The sequence below is a fragment of the Solanum pennellii genome, chromosome 10 (assembly GCF_001406875.1).
Source record: "Solanum pennellii chromosome 10, SPENNV200".
NCBI lineage: Eukaryota > Viridiplantae > Streptophyta > Magnoliopsida > Solanales > Solanaceae > Solanum > Solanum pennellii.
Window position 1 is genome coordinate 77,235,136 of NC_028646.1, and position 19,865 is coordinate 77,255,000.

A 19,865-nucleotide genomic window follows, 5' to 3' on the forward strand; every position below is an offset into this window, starting at 1 on the left:
ATGATTTTTGAATATATTTGTTAGTATGTTCAATTAATTTTATTAAGTATCATTTTTTGGTGATCATGATAGAATGATTCTTTGTTTTATTTTTACTTATATTTCGTATATATTAAGGTATCAAATAATAGTATATGTGTATCATACTGTCATACATCTGTTATTTAAGTATCATATTTATATGAAATATTGATAAGTATATAAAAATTTAAGTATCTAATTTAAATTGTGAATTTGAGTATCTTTTTATGTGTTGGACATGAAATTTAATGTATAAAATTTAATTAGTATCATTTGGGATAAAAAAAGGGATTTTTGTAATTTAATACATCAGTAGGGAATTAATGAAATTAGATAAATTAAAGTAGTGTATTTTAGTAATTTTTCCTTGAATAAAAGTCATGGCAATGGCCAATGAGCAACAAATTCCAAGGAGATAAAATAAAAAAATGACAATGTTTTGAATAATGTATATGAAAAGATAATGATTATTTTAATTAAGGTATAATATAATAAAATGATTTCTAATTACAATCAAAAATCATCTTCATTGTTAACTAAAATTAATAAATGTAATATGAGATCTCTATCATATTATCATATAAGAATATAGTGGAAAAGCCATATTGATTTTCTATTTTCAATTTTAGTTTTAGAATAAACACTAACTTGGAAATGGAGAAAGTAGTATTATTCAACTTCTAAGGTCCCAAATATGATATTTATAAAATTTTACAGGGGACTTGTTAAATAAATTTTTGTTTGAAACTGTCATATGCCATTTAAATTTCTTAAATGACAATTTTTTTCATTAATTTAAGCTAGAGCCCTAGAAATTTATGAAAAACAATAAAAAATTCATCAATCTTTGTACACTTATAAATTCATAAACACCACATTGATAAATCACACGCTCTTCCATATTTTTAAATTAAATATCCACTAATCTAACCCTGCATTTAATCTTATATATTATTTTTTCATATATACAGTACATAAGCAGCGGCAAAAAATTATACCAAGACAAAAAGTTACATATTAAAAATATTTTTTTAGGTACGTGAAATAAATACAAACAACCCCTTCAACCTGTTTATCTAATTCTTCAAATTTTGAATTCCTTATAAAAAATGGGTGATTTACTAATTCTTCAAATTTTAAATTCCTTACAAAAATTCTTTAAATTTTAAATTCCTTATAAAAAATTCTGTGCGTGATTTACTAATTCTTCAAATTTTAAATTCTACACGCAGGAGCAGGAGCGGCTTAAAGCATATTAGTACCTAAAGTAAAGCATATTAGTACCTAAAGTAAAAATGATTTAAAACATATTAGTACCTAAAGAGGTAAACTTAAATTATTCCTTTCAACCTGTTTATCTAATTCTTCAAATTTTAAATTTCTGTTGGCTTAAAGCATATTAGTACCTGAAGTAATTTGACTTGAAGCATATTAGTGCTTTTAAAGTAAAAATCAAACAGATAAACTTAAATTATTAGTAATTTTTTCTGTTAAATTATTTTTCATAAAATATAGTACTCCAAATAAATTAAATTTCTCCTAATAATTGTCATTTCTTTTAAGAATTAGTGTTCCATATTTGTTAAAATATTATTATTAAAAATGTAACCCCTCAGATTAAAACACATCTTTTTTTTCCATATTTGTTTAAAGATAATAATTTCTATTTATTATTAAAAATAGAACCCCTCAAATATGAAAGGCTAAAACGTACTTCTTTATAAAACTATGGAGCCAACACGCCACCACGATACGTAAACGTACCTATCCAGAAGTGAACTGCCGTGAAACAAAACAACTATAGGAAGAGTACCACTTTATTTATTTTATTTAATTTGGTGTCAAATCTTAAAAGCCAACACCCACACAAAAGTGTGTTATCATATCACTTCCCTAATAACAAAACAAAAAAAAAAGAAAACATGAAAATTAAAAGCAACTAGCTTCATTTCTCCTCCTTTTCTTCTAGAAAGTTGTATGATTGCCAGTGGCACCATAACCAGTAGTTCCAGTTCCAGTTGTAGCAGCTCCTTGTTTTTCAGCTGCATGTTGTGCTTTTGCATCTCTCTTACCCATCTCCGCCGCTGCAACCCTATCCTCTTTCTTCTCCGTCGCCATCTCTTTCTTCAACGGATCCCTCGTCGTCATCCTCTCCGCCTACACAAATAGAATTAACTATTATCGAAATTAAAATCAATATAATTTTACGAAAATGAAAATCAATAAAATTTAAACATAATACGTAAAAATGACCTTAACTTAACAGACAATTTGAGTGTACACTTAAAAGTGCGCAAATGGACCATTAAACTGCGCAAATGGACGATTAGACACATAAAATTAAATGAGTAAAAATATCATACATGACATAATACATATAGAACAGACGCCACACAAGACATCAATATGCCATATAGGCTATTATGTAGGACAAATGTGTCCACTTATTCGATCTTGTACCTAAAATAGGAGTATAATAAAGTTCACATATTCAAATACCTACTTCTGTACACTCAAAATGTTAAAATCATGATTATCAACTGATGTTAAATTAAAAATCAAGTTTATATACATTTAAATTTAATTTGACCAAAATAATTTTTAAACGAGTAATTAAACCTCATTTATTAACTTCAAATTCAACTCAACTTAGTACATAAACAATTATGAAAAAAAATCTATTAAAGGTAAGGAATTGTAAACCTTCTCTTGAACATTGGCTTTGGTTTTCTCCATGCCAGCTTTGGCTGCAGATGCTGCGTCCTTTCCTGTCTGCATTTTTCTGTTTTTCTTCACTTAATCAGTATAATTCGTTTTCTTCTTTCTAGAGTCTTTTGTAATTTCGTTTTATTATGAAAATTACGAAACAAAGTTTATATAGGAGTTGGATGGGTAACCTAGTGATGCCACGTAAATATTTATAAATGTACACGTGGCGAGTCATGAGATGTAGAAACTTTGAGGTCTTGACACGTTTTGTTTTTAGTAATTGAATAGATAGACATGTTAACTCCTTTTTTGGATTTGTATCAACTAGCTAGTCCATGCAAAGATGACTTTGAACTCTATGTCTTTTATTATGTAATATAAATAATGATTACTTTTTTTTAGAAAAAAAAATGCAGAGTAATTTCTGTGTTTGCTGGACAGACTAAAATTGGAAATATATTTTTTTTATTTGCATAAAAATGAGAAACAAGAGAATTGATCGTCGATATAGTTATTTTACTATTGAATATGGAATAATAGAGTTACTAAAGAAAATTCACTTTACTATTGAAATATTCGATTATTGCTGTAACTGTAGTCTATTTGAGTATAGTGATGATGCACTTATCTTTGCTCTCTATTACTTGTTGAGTTAAAGCAAAGCTTTTGATAAGGTGTTCTGTTAAATTATACGTTTTTCGTTAAAATTATCTTTGCTCTCTATTACTTGTTGAGTTAAAGCAAAGCTTTTGATAAGGTGTTCTGTTAAATTATACGTTTTTCGTTAAAATTTATGTAATATTATAAGTCAATTTTTAATATATATATATAGATAAATAGTATTTTCAACATCTTTAAAATTGATATAGAGACCTATATTACATAACAAATAGGGATAATGCCCAAGTACCTATGCCCGAAATCTCAGAGACACACTTATACTATACTAAGATCCTATTACCCTCCTGAACTTATTTGATTAATAATATTTTACCCCTTTTCGACCTACGTGGCACTATCTTGTGGGCCCAACGATGGTTGACTTTTTTTTCAAACTAGTGCCACGTAGGCTAAAAAGGGGTAGAAAATTACTTATAAAATAAGTTCAGGGGGTAATAGGACCTTAGTATAGTATAAGTGTGTCTCTGGGATTTCGGGCATAGGTTGAGGGGGTACTTGTGCATTTTCCCTAACAAATATATAGAACTCACTCATACGGAAGAAAATATGCGCTATTAATAGACAAAAGTATTTGATAATTGGGGAAATTAAATAGACTTTTAACATTGAAAATCAGAATCAGAATAGAAATAAAATAATAAATCGAACTTTTCTTTTTAAAGTCAAAGATAATATCTATAAATAATCATTAAAGAAGAGTAGAAAATTGGGCCTATATGAGTGACAATGATATGCTCCGAAGCATCTAAATGAATCTTAACCTAATTAGTTGGTATAATACTACTCATCCTACGGAAAAGACCCGTCACCTGCTTGTCTTTCTCTCTTGATAATAATAATAATAATAATAATAATAAATAATAATAATAATTGAGTTTGATAGTATATAAAATATTAATAAAAATTTTAAGATGATATATAAAATTTTATATTAATCAAAATGATAAAATTTTTATATAAAATTTTTAGAATAATAGTGATTTTTTCGGTCGAAAAAAACAAAATCATTGCTATTGCAGCGATTTTATAAAATATGATTTTTTCTATAAAAAAAAATTTCAAAAAAATCACAGGCAGCGGTTTTATATAATTTTTTTAAAAAATGAAAATTATTTTTTTAAAAAACATTTTACAATATCGTGTAGTAGCAGCGATTTTACTTTTTTAGGCGGAGAAAAATCAAAATTTTACCGTTAATTTACCGTTAAAGTTAATATAAATTTTTATATATTATTTTAAATTTTTGTTAATATTCAATACCCTATTAAGACTCCGAATTCAATAATAATTAGTAGTCTCCTTGTTAGCGATTGAACAAAGTATATTTGAAAAGTAATCAACAAATTATATTCTACGCACATAAATATAGTTCAAAGTTTTATATAATTAGGTAAAAACCTAAGTAGTCTCCTTTTTAGGGATCGTACCAAGTATTTATCAAGGTAGTCAAAAAATTACGTTAGGCGCAATTAAAAATAAAACGTTCTTCAAATTTTTTGTTATATAAGTTGTTACCTCCTGATACGAAGAAAAATCCACATACAATTGTATATACATGTTGAAAATTACTTTAAATTGCATGTTTTTATTACAACAATGATGAATTTTATTCAAATTGTAATTTATTTGATTTTGAGACTGTTTCTTAATTATAGTATGAAATTTGAAATGTTAATATAAAGATGACCTGATGGGATGATGTACATTACTCAAAAACTCTGAGAAACAAGGAAAAAACACAGGCTACACGGTTTACATAACTGATGTTTTAACCAAACTAAGCTATTATATAAAGCCATTTACCAAAATAATATGTTTTTCTAAAATTTTACAAAACTAGTATAAACGTATTCCACAGTAATGTTTTAGAATATATTTTATTTTTTAAAAGTTGATGGCGTCAGATTGATATATGTTACTCACAGTAACGTTTTACTCCTAAAACGTTACTCACAGTAACGTTTTAGAAGTAAAACGTTACTGAAAATAACATTTTAGGAGTAAAATGTTACTTACAGTAATATATATCAACCTAATGCTGTTAGTTTTTAAAAAATTAAATATACTCTAAAACGTTACCGTGAAATACGTTTATATTAGTTTTGTAAAATTTTAAAAAAATGTATTACTTTAATAAATTATTTTATATAATGGCTTAGTTTGGCTAAAAATTCTACATAACTTCCGAAGTACAGATTTTACAACTGACACAAAAGGAACAACTTTCTAGCTAGCTAATTAAAAGGCAGAATCAGAACCATGAAGCCCACCAGTATTAGGGCCTTGAACCGTAGCTCTTCCGCTTCCTGCGGTGGTCCCTGGTAGATAATCGCTCCCTGCGAGGCCCGTTGTGGTCCCGGTTGAGTGCTCCGCTGCCAGGCCTCCTGGCATCACACCAGTAGCATGCCCTGGCGTAGTGCCAGGTGTCCCAGTAGTGTGACCGAGACCAGTATGATCCGGGGTGTGACCGAGATCAGTATGACCCGCGGTAGGGCCATGTGTCCCAGTGGTGGGGCCGAGACCAGTGTGACTCGCGGTAGGGACATGTGTACCAGTGGTGTGACCGAGACCAGTATGACCCGCGGTAGGGACATGTGTACCAGTGGAGTGACCGAGACCAGTATGACTCGCGGTAGTACCATAGGTACCAGTGGTGTGACCGAGACCAGTGTGACCTGTAGTCGTGCCATGTGTTCCGGTGATGCCACCACCAGTAGCAGTATAAGCAGTAGTTCCTCCAGCGGCAGCCGCTTGTCTCGAGGCTGCGTTCTGCTCCTTCGCCGCCAGCTTATCCATCTCCGCTTGATGGATTCTCTGCTCCTTCTTCTCTGTTGCCATTTGTCTTTGCACTGGGTCACTTGTCGTCAGTTTCTCCGCCTGTTCAAACAAAATTTCAATCAAATCTATTATAACATATGAGTTGCAACAAATCAGGAGTATATAGAGTCATTTTCTGTGTGAATTAAGCTGATTCTATAAAACTCCCTCCTCACTTTATCCATCTCATTTTATGCAACACATTTCACATTTCATCTATATTTTAACATTTTAAATTAACATTTTACGTTATTAATTATTATAATTAAAAAATATACTCATTTCAAAAAAAAAATGAACACTTCATACACAAATATTCGATGAAAATTGAACTGTTTCACTTTCAAAAAACGAAAAAATGCTATATAAATGAAAGAGAGGGAATGTATGTTTTTTTTCACTAATGACCAAAAAAGTAACTAAACAAACTATATATACCCTTACGTAGAGTTTACAAAGGTTACTTCAATTTTTTAAAAAAAAGGGTAGAAAAGACCTTCTCTGTAACAACTGCCTTTGTTTTCTCCATGCCAGACTTAGCTGAAGCGGCAACATTAGCTGCTGTTTGCTTTGCTGCTTCCATCTTCAAATTATTTCTTCTTTATTTTTTTTTTTGGTTATGTGGATTGATTAATTAGGTCTGATTTGTTTAGAAAATATGATTCGATGGGACTATAATACATAAAGTTTATTGATTATAAATAACGCACAGGATAAAATTGTTCATTGTTTGGCATGATTTAAGAAGAACATGGGGTGATGCCACGTGGAATTAAAGTGATACGTGGATACATATAAGGGTTGGATGCATGAGATTCAAACACGTTTTTAAAATTGTCAAAATGATAAAAATTGCTTGCGGCTTAAGCTGTGAGGATTTGGTTTGCCTAGTCCATTATTACTTGATTCAGTTTATAATAAAATATTATTATGGATGATATTATGTTAACTACAAGTATTTAACATTACAATTAGTTTTAATCTATAGGAAGTTGTCTAGCTTACATTTTTTAAGTTTTATGGTCGTAAATAAGTTGGAACACATTTTAAATCAAATGGTCATGTTTGTTTTATAGTGTGATTAATTAGTACTAAAGCTAATAATTAAGTGAATTTTACGCGATTTGTTGCGTATTCTCACTAGTAATAAAGATCCGGTCAAGTAATATTAAGTCAAGTAGTGTTTCATGATCTTATATATTTATGACATTGTGTATTATAAAATAATTTATGATTGAAATTCATTTAAATTATATACTCATTATAATAATAAAACAATAAAACCGTCAACTTTTTTACTTTTTAAAACTATCAAACAATAAAGCTGTCAATTTTTTTCTTTTTTAAAATTATCAAATAAAATAAATAAAACAATTAAGTGTACCCAAATTAATATTTTCAAAAAAAAATAAATAAGATTGACAGAAATAAGCGAATCTCCTGACTTTTACCGCCAAACTTCTTTGGGAGTAATTTCACACTTGTTTTCTCGAAATTCTGAAGCAATCTCAAAAAATAAATCAAACTTAAAAATATAATTGCGTTATAAATAAAAATTCAACTAAAGAACGTGATAATAGATTTTCTTTTTTTAAAAAACTTATGTGAAGATTTTCAAATAATTATAAAAATATATTTCACTAAATTCTTCAGAAGTGTCGAGTTCTTCAAAAATAGTATTAATTTGAAAAATCCAATTTAAGTACAAGATTTTGCAGATGAAAAATTCGAAAAGTCCGCATATTGCTGCTTGTCTAATTTTTATGTTGCACACTTAAATGTTTTATTTTATAGTTTTAATAAATAAAAAAATTTGATGATTTCTGTTGTTTTTATAATAATTATGAGTATATAATTTAAATAGATCTTAATTATAAGTTATTATATAATACACGTAACATGAATCTATAAAGCCATTAAATATTACTTAACTTAATTATACTTGATCGAATCTTTATCTACTCACGAGGAGATCATTGTCATTCCATTGAAATATCAATTATTGAGTTGACAATTAGAATTTATAAATTATTTTAAATTAAATATATTGAAAAAACTATTCATTTTTAAATAGAAAGTTACTCCAACATCATATACTTCCTAGAGTTCAAAGAAGTGATACTCTGATAATTTAATTTTTAAACTTTATTGAATGATTCATAAAATTCCAATATATTATTAAATTAAATTTTAGAAATAAATTAATGGAGTGCCTTATTTTTTTAAAATTTATTAATCCATAGAAGGGCAATTTTGATTTTTGCCCACTACATTGGATCTCAGCAACCCGACCCATTTAGCAATTGCTCCGAAACTGATGATCTCCTCCTTCCAAATCCCGTCAACATTTGCTCCGGTCATAGTACTATCTCTCTCCGATCTCTGCAATTGAGAGGAGCTCAGCCAAAATTCTCTGCACAGTTCCCAAGTAAGTAATCTCTCTTCCAATCTGCTCGTATAAGCATGATCTAGTTTGAATCCACACTTCAGATACAGAAATTGTTAGCTTTAAGCAAGACTTTGTGTGCAAAATTTAGCAAAGATCTGGTAAAGATCGACCCAAAAAATGTCTTGTTTGGCACTTTCTCTGCAACCCACTAATGGACCTGATATCTTACTCCAAACCCGTGAATGGTTTCCACCATCTCGAGCCCTAATGGCACTTTCAGCTTTTCGCCAGACGCGTCTTGCATTTTCCAAACAACCACAACAACCTACCGCTGACTCATATCCTTCCGATCCTACTATGTCACTTGGTGATGACCCACTTGCTGCTTCTTCGGGTCAAGTTATTGTTGGGGTGGAATCGAGGTATCGGGTTGTGTATCGTCTTGTGAACTCGATTTATGTGCTTGCTATTACTACTGCTGATGATAATGATAAGGATATGGTTGTTAATAATGTGTTTGAGTGTATTAGTATTGTGAATCAAGCTGTTTCTGTGGTGGTTACTGCATGTCGTGGTGTAGATGTGACACCGGAGAAGTTAGCTAAGAAATACGCGGAGATTTATATGGCGTTGGATATTGTGTTGAGAGGGGTGAGTAATATTAGGTTGGCAGCTATGTTGGCGTCTATGCACGGGGAGAGTATAGCAAAGATGGTGCATTCGGCTGTTCATACAGAGAATAAGATTAGGGGAGGTGATAGTTGGGTGAATGTGGAGGCACATTCATTGGAACAAGAAGGTGGATTGGAGACATTCTCGAAAGCGTTGTTTGAGTTGCCTCAGGAAACGTTGGAGGCGGGAGATGAAGTGGCAGCGACATTGGCGATTACGGGTGGAGAAAAGGAGGAGGAGAAAATTGAGGAGATTGAGGTGGAGCAGGATCCATTTGCAGCAAGTGATAAGATTAATCAGCCGGAGTCCTTGATGGGTGGTTTTAAGAAGGACAAGGCTAATGAGAGTTCAGATGTCGCAAAGGCATTGGCAGGGCTTGACGTGACTACCCTGCCACCTGCTGCAGCTAGCCAGTCAACTCACATCGGTGTGGAAGGGTTTGAAGGAGAGTATGGAGGGATAGAGTTTAGTAATGAAGGATCAACACTACGAGAAGATTTTGAAGGCATCAATGATGCCTGGGGTGGTGGTTTAGATGCTTCTGAGTATGTGGGTACGAAAAAGGTGAAGAAAGATCAAGGACTTGGTGGGCTTGAATTACTGGCGACCAGTGAACCACCAAAAGCTGCAGCTGGAGCCACTGCTGAGGGTGCTGGGAAGAATCTTGAGGATATTTTGGTGAAGAAAATGAATGGTCCAGAAATGTTTATTACCGAGGAGATCAGTGCCGAGTTCAGAGAATCATTGCTTGCTAGAGTTGGTTTGATGGGCATTGTTTACTTAAGAACCCTGCCGCCAAAGTCTTCCGATGATAAGGAAACTGAGTTTTCTTTCAAGGTTGAAGACACTGCTGCTGTTAAAAGGTTTGTCATGCAAAATTCTCGTGTGAGCAGCCTTGGGAATGGTCTGTTTCATGTGAAGACAGCACCATCAAATGAGCCTATACCAATTATTAAGTACAGTTTGCTACCGCGTTTAACTCCGTTGCCTTTGAGGATTCGACTTGTTAAGCGTCTTAGCGGGTCATTCCTTTCTGTAATGCTGCAGTACGTTGCAAATCCTGATATTCCAGTTCCATTAACCGATGTGACCTTTGTCCTGAAATTGCCAGTGGACCCAACATTATTGAAAGTTTCACCTAAAGCTGTGTTGAACCGCTCTGAGAGAGAACTGAAATGGCATGTTGATGAGATTCCGCTCAAGGGTCATCCTGGCAAATTGAAGGCGAGGTTCCCCATTGATATTAATGATGATGATGATGTGGTAGAGCTAGAGCTTTTTGGTTATGTAAAGTTTTCGTCCCAAGGAACTAGATCTTTGTCTGGCATTTCTCTGCAGCCGGCTTTAGAGGGCAAGACTGATTTTTATGAGGTTGATCACAGGTATTCAAGTGGAGTTTACACATGCAACTAAGCATCAATGACTTCTTTTCTTGGTTTAAAATTTGTGTGTCTTTGTGCTTTCTATATTTTAACATGGTATGAGTTATCAAAGTATTTGCAGTTTTTTTTTTGAATGTACTAGCATGTAATTTAGATGATCTGGTTGTTGAGGAATTTTGTTTGGATCTTCCCAGTCTTTTTCTTTATGTAATGGAACAAAAGATTTTTTTTATATCTGATATATCTTGTTTAAATAAAGTCTTCTTATTTTTGGATCCTGACATCTAACATCATTTAGAGTAATATTATCTTAAAAAAGCTTGTCTTTTGTATGAATTTTAACGAGAAGAAGATGTATCTCCATATGCCCATACATGTGTATAAGTACATAACACATACATATATACACATGCACAGTTCACACACTCCCTTCCTCTATTTCCCTTTTCCCTTTTTTGTTGATGTCACATGGAAGTGTCTTTATAAATATAAATTTGAAGATATTTATATTGCCTTTTTATTTTGGGTTTAATTTTTTTATGTGTCAAAATGAATCTGAACTACAAAGCCAGCTATAACTATTTTTTTTGGGGTGGACTATTTTATCTTTAGTAAAATAAAGTACACAAGGAAGGGGACATAAATCTTAGTCAGAGACTCAGATCCTAACTAGAGGCTGTTTATTCAATCAATGGATCAATTGCGTCTCAATTTCAAACTTGGCGACCACATAAAAGATTTAAGATTTTTTTGATGTAGATAGAAGCCTTTTGTTACTTGATATAATTTAATCCCTCTTTACTCCAGTCCTGTCATATTAGCTTTAGTTGTGAGTGGTTTTATATGTTTTCTCCATATTTGAGCTGGAATGCCATAACTTCTTAGACTTCATCGCTGTTTCTGGAACTAAGTAGAGAACGGATGGTGTAAGTGCGCAAAGAAGAGGAGGATACATTTGATCAAGTGAGCAGATGTAACCAAGTCTAAGAAAATAGAGGATTACGGATAAAGAACTTAAGGGTACATAACAAGAGATCTTTTGTTTTTTTGTGATATAGGTTTAATAATGCCTGGGAGAAACAGTGAAAAAAAGTAGTGAGAGCCAAGTATTGAATACTAATTGCTTGAGTTGAGCTTAAACGAAACAGTAAAGATACCTATAGCCGACTCCAACTTGTTTGGGACTGACATTGTTGTTGACGTAGTAGTAGTTTTAGACTACTAGTATTGTAGCCACACATAGAATAGAATGGTAAATCATTGGTGCATATAGAAGATCGTATCCGATCAAGTGCTGGCAGTGGGGGAACAAATTATCTGTGGGAAGATTATGGTCGAAAATTAGGGTGGGTATTGGGTTGAAAACAAGACTATGTCAGGATAAATGGATGGAGAAATAGACCCTCTTAAGGAACTCTATCAAGATCTATATGAGCTGGTGAACAATAAAGAGTGCACCCTGGCAATCTGCTTTACTGGATACCACTGGAATCTGCATCCAAGGAGGAACATTCAGGATCGGGAATTCATAAATGCTCTTTTCTCAGACCATCAAAATCGATGGAATTTTCTCGGTTAAGTCAAGTTACAACTGATTACTAAACAAAGAGATGGAGAGATATCCCAGATGCCATGCTTAGTAACGTGAAGACGCAAGTCTCCTGAAAAGTGACTCTGGCGAAGCTGTTCATGAAGCTTGCTTGACACATGATAATCTTCAAAAGGGGAATCCCATCAACTTCTGTGACAGATTAGTACAAACTTGGTGCTTCTGTAACAAAATTGTTTTTTGCTTTTTAAGAATATTATATGTTTGGGACTAGAGCTTATGTCAAGCTGTATAGCAGATTCTATTGATGGATATTGAATTATTAGTGGATTGTACCCAGAGAAACAGTATACTTATTTGATAAAATAACCTTTGCTTTAACGACTCAGTTAGCATTATTACCCACTGATTCTGTTGCTTTACTTATCATATTATTTGCTGTTGCTATTGTTTATTTTCTGCATATTTTCATCATGGTTTCTCCGCTAGTGTATTTAGCCCAATGGCCAGATACTAGCAGTTAAATCCCATCACATCATAGTTAGAGACTAGAAAATAGCAATTTTTAGAACAAGCAAGAAATCTTCAAAATGCAAGCATGTATATATCTTGAAACAGAATGTATTTATGGCCTTACATTGTGGTAAACGAACTATAGAGTGTAGACTGTATCATATCAAAACTTGGCACATGAAGTGTCACTACCCTAGAAAAGAACAACTTGTTATGGCATGTCACCGAGTTCTTCCTCATTACCAGGCTGTTGCTGAGCAATATTGAATGTTGATCGTTGAGGAGCAGCGTTAACGAATCCTCGAACTGACATTCCAGGCACAGATAATCTTCTGTTCAGCATGTTGTGATCTATAAACAGGACCACCACTGTTAAATCATCATGAAAGTTCCTCCTCTCATTTCTGCCAACCTTCTTAAGTTCATCATACTTTATTTTTCTAACTCTTGCCGCTTCATCCAGGGCTGATACAAGTAGTCTTCTAGCTATCCCCTGATATTGGATAAACAAAATAGGTTTAAAACATAAATCTTGATCAATTAAAACCCAGTGGGGGAATAACAGATACCTTTTTAGGGTAGGTGTTCACAATTTCTACAGCCTTTTCATTGGTTAAGAGTTCCCACAGTCCATCAGAAGCAAAGATAACAAATCTATCAACTGGTTGTAAGTTTCTTGAAGATATTTCTGGATCATCTCTTACTACTGGTCGCGTAATCGGTACTTTAAGGTGGAATTTTGGGTAACTTGTACTAAGAGCAAAGTCGTTGTCCTTCAGATATGCATCTCCAAGTGCTCTAGTTACCTAAAAACATAAAGGGAAATTAATCAGCATCATGAACACAGCAAGTTTGTGTGTATTTTAAAAGCAAACCTGTATAATGCCTCTAACACGCCATGCATTTCTTTCATAAACAACAATGTTTGGATCGTCTGGGTGCAAAGCAGTCAGTTCATTCCTGATGGCGACGTTACTGACATTATGATCATTAGTCAATTGCACAGCAACAATTCTATTGGGTCTTTCTATATGATCATGACCTAATACTGCTCTAGAGTCCCCAAGGTTAGCAACATATAATGTCCCATTCCAGATAACACCAACCAGACAGCAGGACCCCTTTGATGCAATCAATGGGTCATCGTCAAATCTCTCCCTCACAAGATCAAGGAAGGCTTGTTCAGTTGCAGCAAAGGCATTAGTAAGTACTTCTTCATCTATCGTTCGCCTTTCTTGAGCAAGCCCTGTAAAAAAACAAGTGTGTTTGTTTAGTCATTCTGAAGAAGAAACTAAAACCCTAAACAGAGTTTGTTATATTAACAAGGAAATAAAGGAAGTTGATCTCTCACTTATTAAATGGCGGCTAAGGTTATCACAGGCAAATCTTGAAGCTTGAGGGCCACCATGGCCATCATAAATCCCAACAAAGGTACCTTGACGACCTGGTTCAACGAGGCCATAATCTTCACATACTGGATTACCAGATACCGTAGCAAAAGAGAACTTCCCACATGAATGTTTCTCAAGGTCTTTAGACCATAGAGATGGGTAATCTTCACCCCTGCTCGAAGGGAGACTTCGACTTAAAGGCTCGCAACAAGCTAATACAATCCTTTCCACCCAACGATACATCCTTCTTAAACTCAAAATGCAGAAACACCCAAATTCAATTTCCCAACAAACAGCACTAAAACAGAGTAGAAGTACCCAGAAACTAGAAATGCCCAGAAACAGAAAATTCAACAGAGATAACCCAATCGAAGTAGAACAAGTGCAACTGACTAAGAAATGATCAATGTAGCTTCAAAAATGAAGTAGGAGAAGAGATCATTCTCTTTGAGATGAATGCAGTTATTGAGAGAGAATTGAAGATATATATAGAAGTTTTTTTTTATTGAAGAGTCAGTTAGGGATGATCAGATTCTGTTAAGATCAGTAACTGACTAAGTGATGAGCTGGATAAGAAATATTTGATTCCCTTTCTTCTCTCTGAGTTACTACTCTAAAGTTTTCTGCCATTGACGAGTTCTGTTAACAATGAAACCATAGGTGTTTATTTTGTTAAGTTCAAATGCTTACAGAACATGTAAATTTCGCATAAGAGAGAAGGCCATCGATTCTCAAAAGACCATCAACTTTTGTATTAACTCAGTTATTATCACCTAATGATTCTTTTGCGTTAGTTATCATATTATTTGTTGTTGATTGTGATATGTTTTACTTGAGTCGAGGGCCAAGGAAATGGCCTCTCTTTTCCCTACAAGGTAGGGTAAAAGCCATGCACTCACAATCATCTCCAAATTTCGCTTGTGAAATTACACTCATCGACACAAGCGATGAATTGGGTTATTCACATTAACTTTGACATGTCATTTAAGATATTGAAAAATCATTTAATAGTAAATTTATGATTTTGTAGCCTCTCAACCGCATTATTAGCACCTTCAGAAGAGGATTTAGTAAAACACATGAAGACACCAAATGGGTTCTATAACATTTACGATATACACATAAAAATAATTTGATGTAATTTTCCCGACAAAGAGGTTAAGATGAAACTCTACCCTTGCACTCCCCTAGCTCTGCGTGTTTGTGTGTGCAAGAGAGATATATATAGAGAGAGACAATTTTTAGAACAAGCAAGAAATCTTCGAAAGACAAGAATCTGTATACAGAATGTATTTCTTTTTTCGATCACAGTGCCAACTTTTATGGCCTTACAATAGGAGGTAATTTCCTCAGCATGTCTTTGTACAATCAAAAATTTGCCCATGACCATTTGTATACCTAATAGTCTTGCTGTTCATCTGGACTGTATATCAAAATGGGAGATCCAGGCTTCCCTAGAAAAGAACAAGTGCAAACAACTTGTTATACCGTCTCAGTGAGTTCGGTCTCTGTGGATTCGGTCTCTGAGCTTTCGGTCTCTGTGGGTACGATCTCTGTGTGTTCGGTCTCTGAGCTTTCGGTTTCTGTGGGTTCGGTCTCTGTGACTCCAGACTCTGTAGCAACCTCTTGCTCAATATTGAAATGTGATGGTCGATGAGTGTCTACAAATCCTTGAACTGACATTCCAGGCACAGTTAATTCGTCATTCAGCTTCTCGTGATCTATAAAGATGACCACGACTGTTATATCATCATGCAAGGCCCTCCTGACATGTTTGTCATGATTCATAAGGTCATAGTACTTCTTTCTTGCACGTGCCGCCACATTCATGGCTAATAGAACAAGTCTTCTAGCTATGCCCTGATATTGTATAAACAAAATAAGTTTAACCATACAAACATGACATTTTGATCAAACAAATGGCAGATACCTCTCTAGGGTAGGTATGCACAATTTGTACAGCCTCTTCGTTGCTTAAGAGATCCCACAGCCCAGCAGAAGCAAATATAACAAATCTATCGCATGGTTGTAAGTTTCTTGAAGATACAGATGGATCAGCTCTAATTACTGCCCCCGTAAGAGGTTCAGCACCAAGAGCAAATTCTGGCTTCTTCAGAAATGCATCTCCAATTGCTCTAGTTACCTAAAGGGAAACACATATATTAAAAGGCCGAGATAGATATAGTTCTACTTGGATAAAGCTACTGAAACTAGAATTAAGAGCCTGATAAATTCTATGCAAATTTAGTTTAAGCTCACTAATCTTCGGATAACATTAAGGACTATGATGGAAACAATAGATCATAACATAAGTTCGTGTTCAATATTAGTATTTGAAAGCAAACCTGTTTAATGCCGTTAACATGCCATGTTCCTCTGACACGAGACATAATGTTTGGATTGTCTGGGTGCAGAGCTCTCAGTTCATCCCTGACCTCCTTGATCCTGACATGATGATCATTAGTCAATTGCTCAGCAAGAATCCTGTTGAATCTTCCTATATGACCTAATACTGCTCTAGAGTCCCCCAGGTTAGCAACATATAATCTCCTTTTCCAGATAACACCAACCAGACAGCAGCACCCTGTTGACGCAATTCCTGGATCACCATGAAATTCCCTTTCCACAATGGAAAGGAAGCCATCTTCAGTTGCAGCAAAGGCATTATTAAGGACTTCTTCATCTATTGTTCCATTTTCTCGAGCAAGCGCTGTAAAAAAATGTGTGTTTAGTTGCTTTAGCCTGAAAAATCTCACATAAACTAGTACTACAGCTACAAATAAAGCCGAAGCTGCAAGAAAACTGCAAAACCCTTACGATATAACATGCAATAGAGCATAAACAGAATGGAAAAATGCTGCAACTGTGTCACATAATAACTATGAATATCATTTGTACCAAAACTTGAAATCATAAATTGCTGTTATGAGGCAATAAAAGCAAGGAAATAGAGAAAGTTGATCTCACTTATTAAATGGCGGCTAAGGTTATCACAGGCAAATCTTGAAGCATCAAGGCGACTATGGCCATCATAAACTCCAACAAAGGTACCTTCACGACCTTGTTCAACGTGACCATAATCTAGACATACTTGATTAGCCTGTGCCATAGCAAAAGAGAACTCCCCACATGAATGTTTCATAAGGTCTCTATGCCATAGAACTGGGTAATCTTCACCTACCACAACACCGCTGCTCAAACCGACATATCGACTTAAAGGTCGGCAACAAACTGATACAATCCTTTTCAGCCAACGAAACATCCTTCCCCAAAACTCCAATATTTCAACACTAGCAGAAAAACCCAAATTCAATTGCCCTGAATCCCAACACTGAAACTTCAATCTCGATCAAAAAAAAGAAAAAAAAGAATCAACGCTACACCCAGAAACCAGAAATGCACAGAAACAGAAAATTCAACAACCCCACCTCTGTTTTCACATCAACACCATAAAGGGTTGAAAGAAAACACAACAGAGATACCAAAACGAAGTAGAAGAAGTGCAACTGACTAAGAAATGATCAATGTAGCTTGAAAAATGAAGAGATCTTTCTCTTGAACTGAATGCAGTTATTGAGAGAGAATTGCAACAGAAAATAAGCGATTCTTGAAGAGATATATAGATGGTAAAGTTAGTTAGGGATGATCAGTAACTGACAAAGTGATCATATCTCATATAATTAACTAAAGAAATTGAGATAAATATTTCTAATTAAAAGATAATCATTCTTTTCCGTATCAAGCATTATCATAAATTATTATAAGTGGACGCTCAAAGTAAAAAAGTTGAATTATCATTTTGTCTTTTTAGTAAATTAAAATTTAATTAATTATTTAATTAAATATAAATATTTTAATTACCTTATGGTAGAATTTAAGTCATTAAGCCCTTTAATAATGTAAATTATTATTTTCTTGATAAATGAGCACATTGATATTGCTTTTTAATCATAATTCTCATAATGAAATAATTTGAAAAATTAGAATTGATAAAACAATGTGTATATCATTATCATCATATCATATCATCATATCATATATTATTAAATGTGAGAAGCTTCAAAGTGTAAAGTTGGATTACCATTTTACTCCTAAACTAAATTTAATTATATATCAATAGTAGATGAATATCTTGTATTAAATTAGTCAAATAAATTAAATATAGAAATACTGGTGAATGATATTCGGTGACTGATAAATTTCTTCGTGGATGATGATTACAAAAAAACCAACAGTTTATTAATAAATACAAAATAAGTTTGTATCCTTTAAAAAAAAGGCATCATTTAACATTAATTTACAATACATTAGCTGTATATCTAGGAGTTTAAGTACTTAAATGACATGTGACGTTTTAATAACATAAAAAATAATTATACTTTAAAATAATCGTTTTAACAACTTAGTTCAATATGACATGGGAAATATATGAATCAAAATTTTCTTCTAAAATAAAATATTATTTTAATTATGCAAAAATTATGTTTATGATATTTTTTCGTTAGTTGTTAAAAATTGGAAGAACTCAATTAAAAGTTGGATTATTATTTTATCCTTTTTTTAAAAAAAATATTTTACCCTTTTCATAATAATAATAATAATAATAATAATAAATTCTACAATAATGCTAACAATTATAATTAAAGCCTATACACTCTTCTTTGCGCCAATGCGCCAATGCTTCAATTGCCTTCCATTATAATTGATAAAAATCAAGGATACTCCCACAATTAAGTATGGATGTGATAAGTTTTTTTTAGGTTAAATTATATATCTTTAATAATTTCATTCTCTTCAACTTCTTAACTTAAATAATTTCATTCTCTTCAACTTCTTAGCTTTAATAATTTGATTCTCTTCAACTTCCCTTACCTAAAATCCCTTATTTAAAGTCACATTAACGAACACCAAATTTGTAAATCTCATTTAAACATTTTACTCCAATGTATGCCAGCTTTTCTCCGATTAAGAACTATTTTCTCATTTTTCTTTTATCATTTTTGTTTCTTTATTTTTACTTTTTTTTGGTAACTTTACAGTAGATCTTCTAGGTACAGAAGAAAAAAAGTATCATTGTATTGGGGATGGTACCATTAGTGTTGCATTTGGATCACAAACGTCATCATGTGATAATATTGATAGACAGAAAGTGAATGTTTGGAAGGGTTCTAAAATTTTTTATCACTATGTATGGATTAGAATAAAATAAACATATATACTCTCTTATACACCGATAGTTTTTATATTTTTTTAGTTTTTATTTTAATTGATGTAGATAAAGGATACATATCTCCGGAAGATGTTTGAAAATGTTCCAAGAATTCAAATTTTGGTATTATTTCATGGTTTCTTTGTAAGTGATTTTTATTTTTATTCTTAAAATTTTCTTTTTTTGTTTTCAAATTGGATATGTGATCTACGTGTAAAGTGTGTAATGAGAGATTATTGAGGATATGTTATATCGACATATTCATATTATTACATGTAATATTATCTGAATTATTACAAATTTAACATTTAAATGTTATGGATTTTATTTAATGAATATGATGTAAATGATAAAGTAAATATTATTATTTGAGCATTTTCTATATAATAATCCAATAATCATATATTATTATAAGCATGAAGCTCAAAACTTAAAAGTTGAATTACCATTTCACCCTTCAACTAAAAAAAAATAAAAACATTAATTAATAAGTTATTAAATAATAATGCTATCATATTAATAAATCATTATA

The 19,865-nt window shown here is 32.6% G+C and overlaps 5 protein-coding genes across 5 annotated transcripts; 1 reads left to right on the forward strand and 4 right to left on the reverse strand.

The window, feature by feature from the left end:
- Positions 1 to 1,820: 1,820 nt before the first annotated feature.
- On the reverse strand, positions 1,821 to 2,870 carry LOC107001737 (protein LE25). Its single transcript, XM_015199712.1, has 2 exons — positions 2,725 to 2,870; positions 1,821 to 2,178 (listed from the first exon to the last, which is right to left on the reverse strand). Exons 1-2 carry the CDS (start codon positions 2,797 to 2,799, stop codon positions 1,987 to 1,989), a joined length of 267 nt encoding a protein of 88 aa, XP_015055198.1. The 5' UTR covers positions 2,800 to 2,870; the 3' UTR covers positions 1,821 to 1,986.
- Positions 2,871 to 5,569: 2,699 nt separating this feature from the next.
- On the reverse strand, positions 5,570 to 6,853 carry LOC107001888 (late embryogenesis abundant protein 46-like). The gene is made up of 2 exons (XM_015199841.2): positions 6,725 to 6,853; positions 5,570 to 6,288 (listed from the first exon to the last, which is right to left on the reverse strand). The coding sequence occupies exons 1-2, from the start codon at positions 6,809 to 6,811 to the stop codon at positions 5,650 to 5,652; spliced, it is 726 nt and encodes a 241-aa protein (XP_015055327.1). The 5' UTR covers positions 6,812 to 6,853; the 3' UTR covers positions 5,570 to 5,649.
- Positions 6,854 to 8,481: 1,628 nt separating this feature from the next.
- Positions 8,482 to 10,946, forward strand: LOC107002511. The gene has a single exon (XM_015200563.2). The coding sequence runs from the start codon at positions 8,795 to 8,797 to the stop codon at positions 10,700 to 10,702; it is 1,908 nt and encodes a 635-aa protein (XP_015056049.1). The 5' UTR covers positions 8,482 to 8,794; the 3' UTR covers positions 10,703 to 10,946.
- A 1,856-nt stretch (positions 10,947 to 12,802) lies between these two features.
- Positions 12,803 to 14,565, reverse strand: LOC107001886 (probable protein phosphatase 2C 43). Its single transcript, XM_015199839.2, has 4 exons — positions 14,085 to 14,565; positions 13,609 to 13,979; positions 13,303 to 13,539; positions 12,803 to 13,226 (listed from the first exon to the last, which is right to left on the reverse strand). Exons 1-4 carry the CDS (start codon positions 14,365 to 14,367, stop codon positions 12,945 to 12,947), a joined length of 1,173 nt encoding a protein of 390 aa, XP_015055325.1. The 5' UTR covers positions 14,368 to 14,565; the 3' UTR covers positions 12,803 to 12,944.
- Positions 14,566 to 15,382: 817 nt separating this feature from the next.
- Positions 15,383 to 17,698, reverse strand: LOC107001885 (probable protein phosphatase 2C 43). Its single transcript, XM_015199838.2, has 4 exons — positions 17,092 to 17,698; positions 16,470 to 16,834; positions 16,055 to 16,267; positions 15,383 to 15,984 (listed from the first exon to the last, which is right to left on the reverse strand). The coding sequence occupies exons 1-4, from the start codon at positions 17,384 to 17,386 to the stop codon at positions 15,607 to 15,609; spliced, it is 1,251 nt and encodes a 416-aa protein (XP_015055324.1). The 5' UTR covers positions 17,387 to 17,698; the 3' UTR covers positions 15,383 to 15,606.
- Positions 17,699 to 19,865: the final 2,167 nt, after the last annotated feature.

Excerpts from the sequence above, each read along its gene's own strand:
- LOC107001737 (XM_015199712.1), bottom strand. The coding sequence starts at position 2,799 with ATGCAGACAGGAAAGGACGCAGCATCTGCAGCCAAAGCTGGCATGGAG. Across the intron at positions 2,179-2,724 it reads AAGCCAATGTTCAAGAGAAG|GCGGAGAGGATGACGACGAG; the intron begins GTTTACAATTCC and ends CTATTTGTGTAG.
- LOC107001888 (XM_015199841.2), bottom strand. The coding sequence starts at position 6,811 with ATGGAAGCAGCAAAGCAAACAGCAGCTAATGTTGCCGCTTCAGCTAAG. Across the intron at positions 6,289-6,724 it reads AGGCAGTTGTTACAGAGAAG|GCGGAGAAACTGACGACAAG; the intron begins GTCTTTTCTACC and ends TTGTTTGAACAG.
- LOC107002511 (XM_015200563.2), top strand. The coding sequence starts at position 8,795 with ATGTCTTGTTTGGCACTTTCTCTGCAACCCACTAATGGACCTGATATC.
- LOC107001886 (XM_015199839.2), bottom strand. The coding sequence starts at position 14,367 with ATGTATCGTTGGGTGGAAAGGATTGTATTAGCTTGTTGCGAGCCTTTA. Across the intron at positions 13,980-14,084 it reads CCTTAGCCGCCATTTAATAA|GGCTTGCTCAAGAAAGGCGA; the intron begins GTGAGAGATCAA and ends GTTTTTTTACAG. Across the intron at positions 13,540-13,608 it reads GTGTTAGAGGCATTATACAG|GTAACTAGAGCACTTGGAGA; the intron begins GTTTGCTTTTAA and ends TTATGTTTTTAG.
- LOC107001885 (XM_015199838.2), bottom strand. The coding sequence starts at position 17,386 with ATGTTTCGTTGGCTGAAAAGGATTGTATCAGTTTGTTGCCGACCTTTA. Across the intron at positions 16,835-17,091 it reads CCTTAGCCGCCATTTAATAA|CGCTTGCTCGAGAAAATGGA; the intron begins GTGAGATCAACT and ends ATTTTTTTACAG. Across the intron at positions 15,985-16,054 it reads TGCATACCTACCCTAGAGAG|GGCATAGCTAGAAGACTTGT; the intron begins GTATCTGCCATT and ends ATACAATATCAG.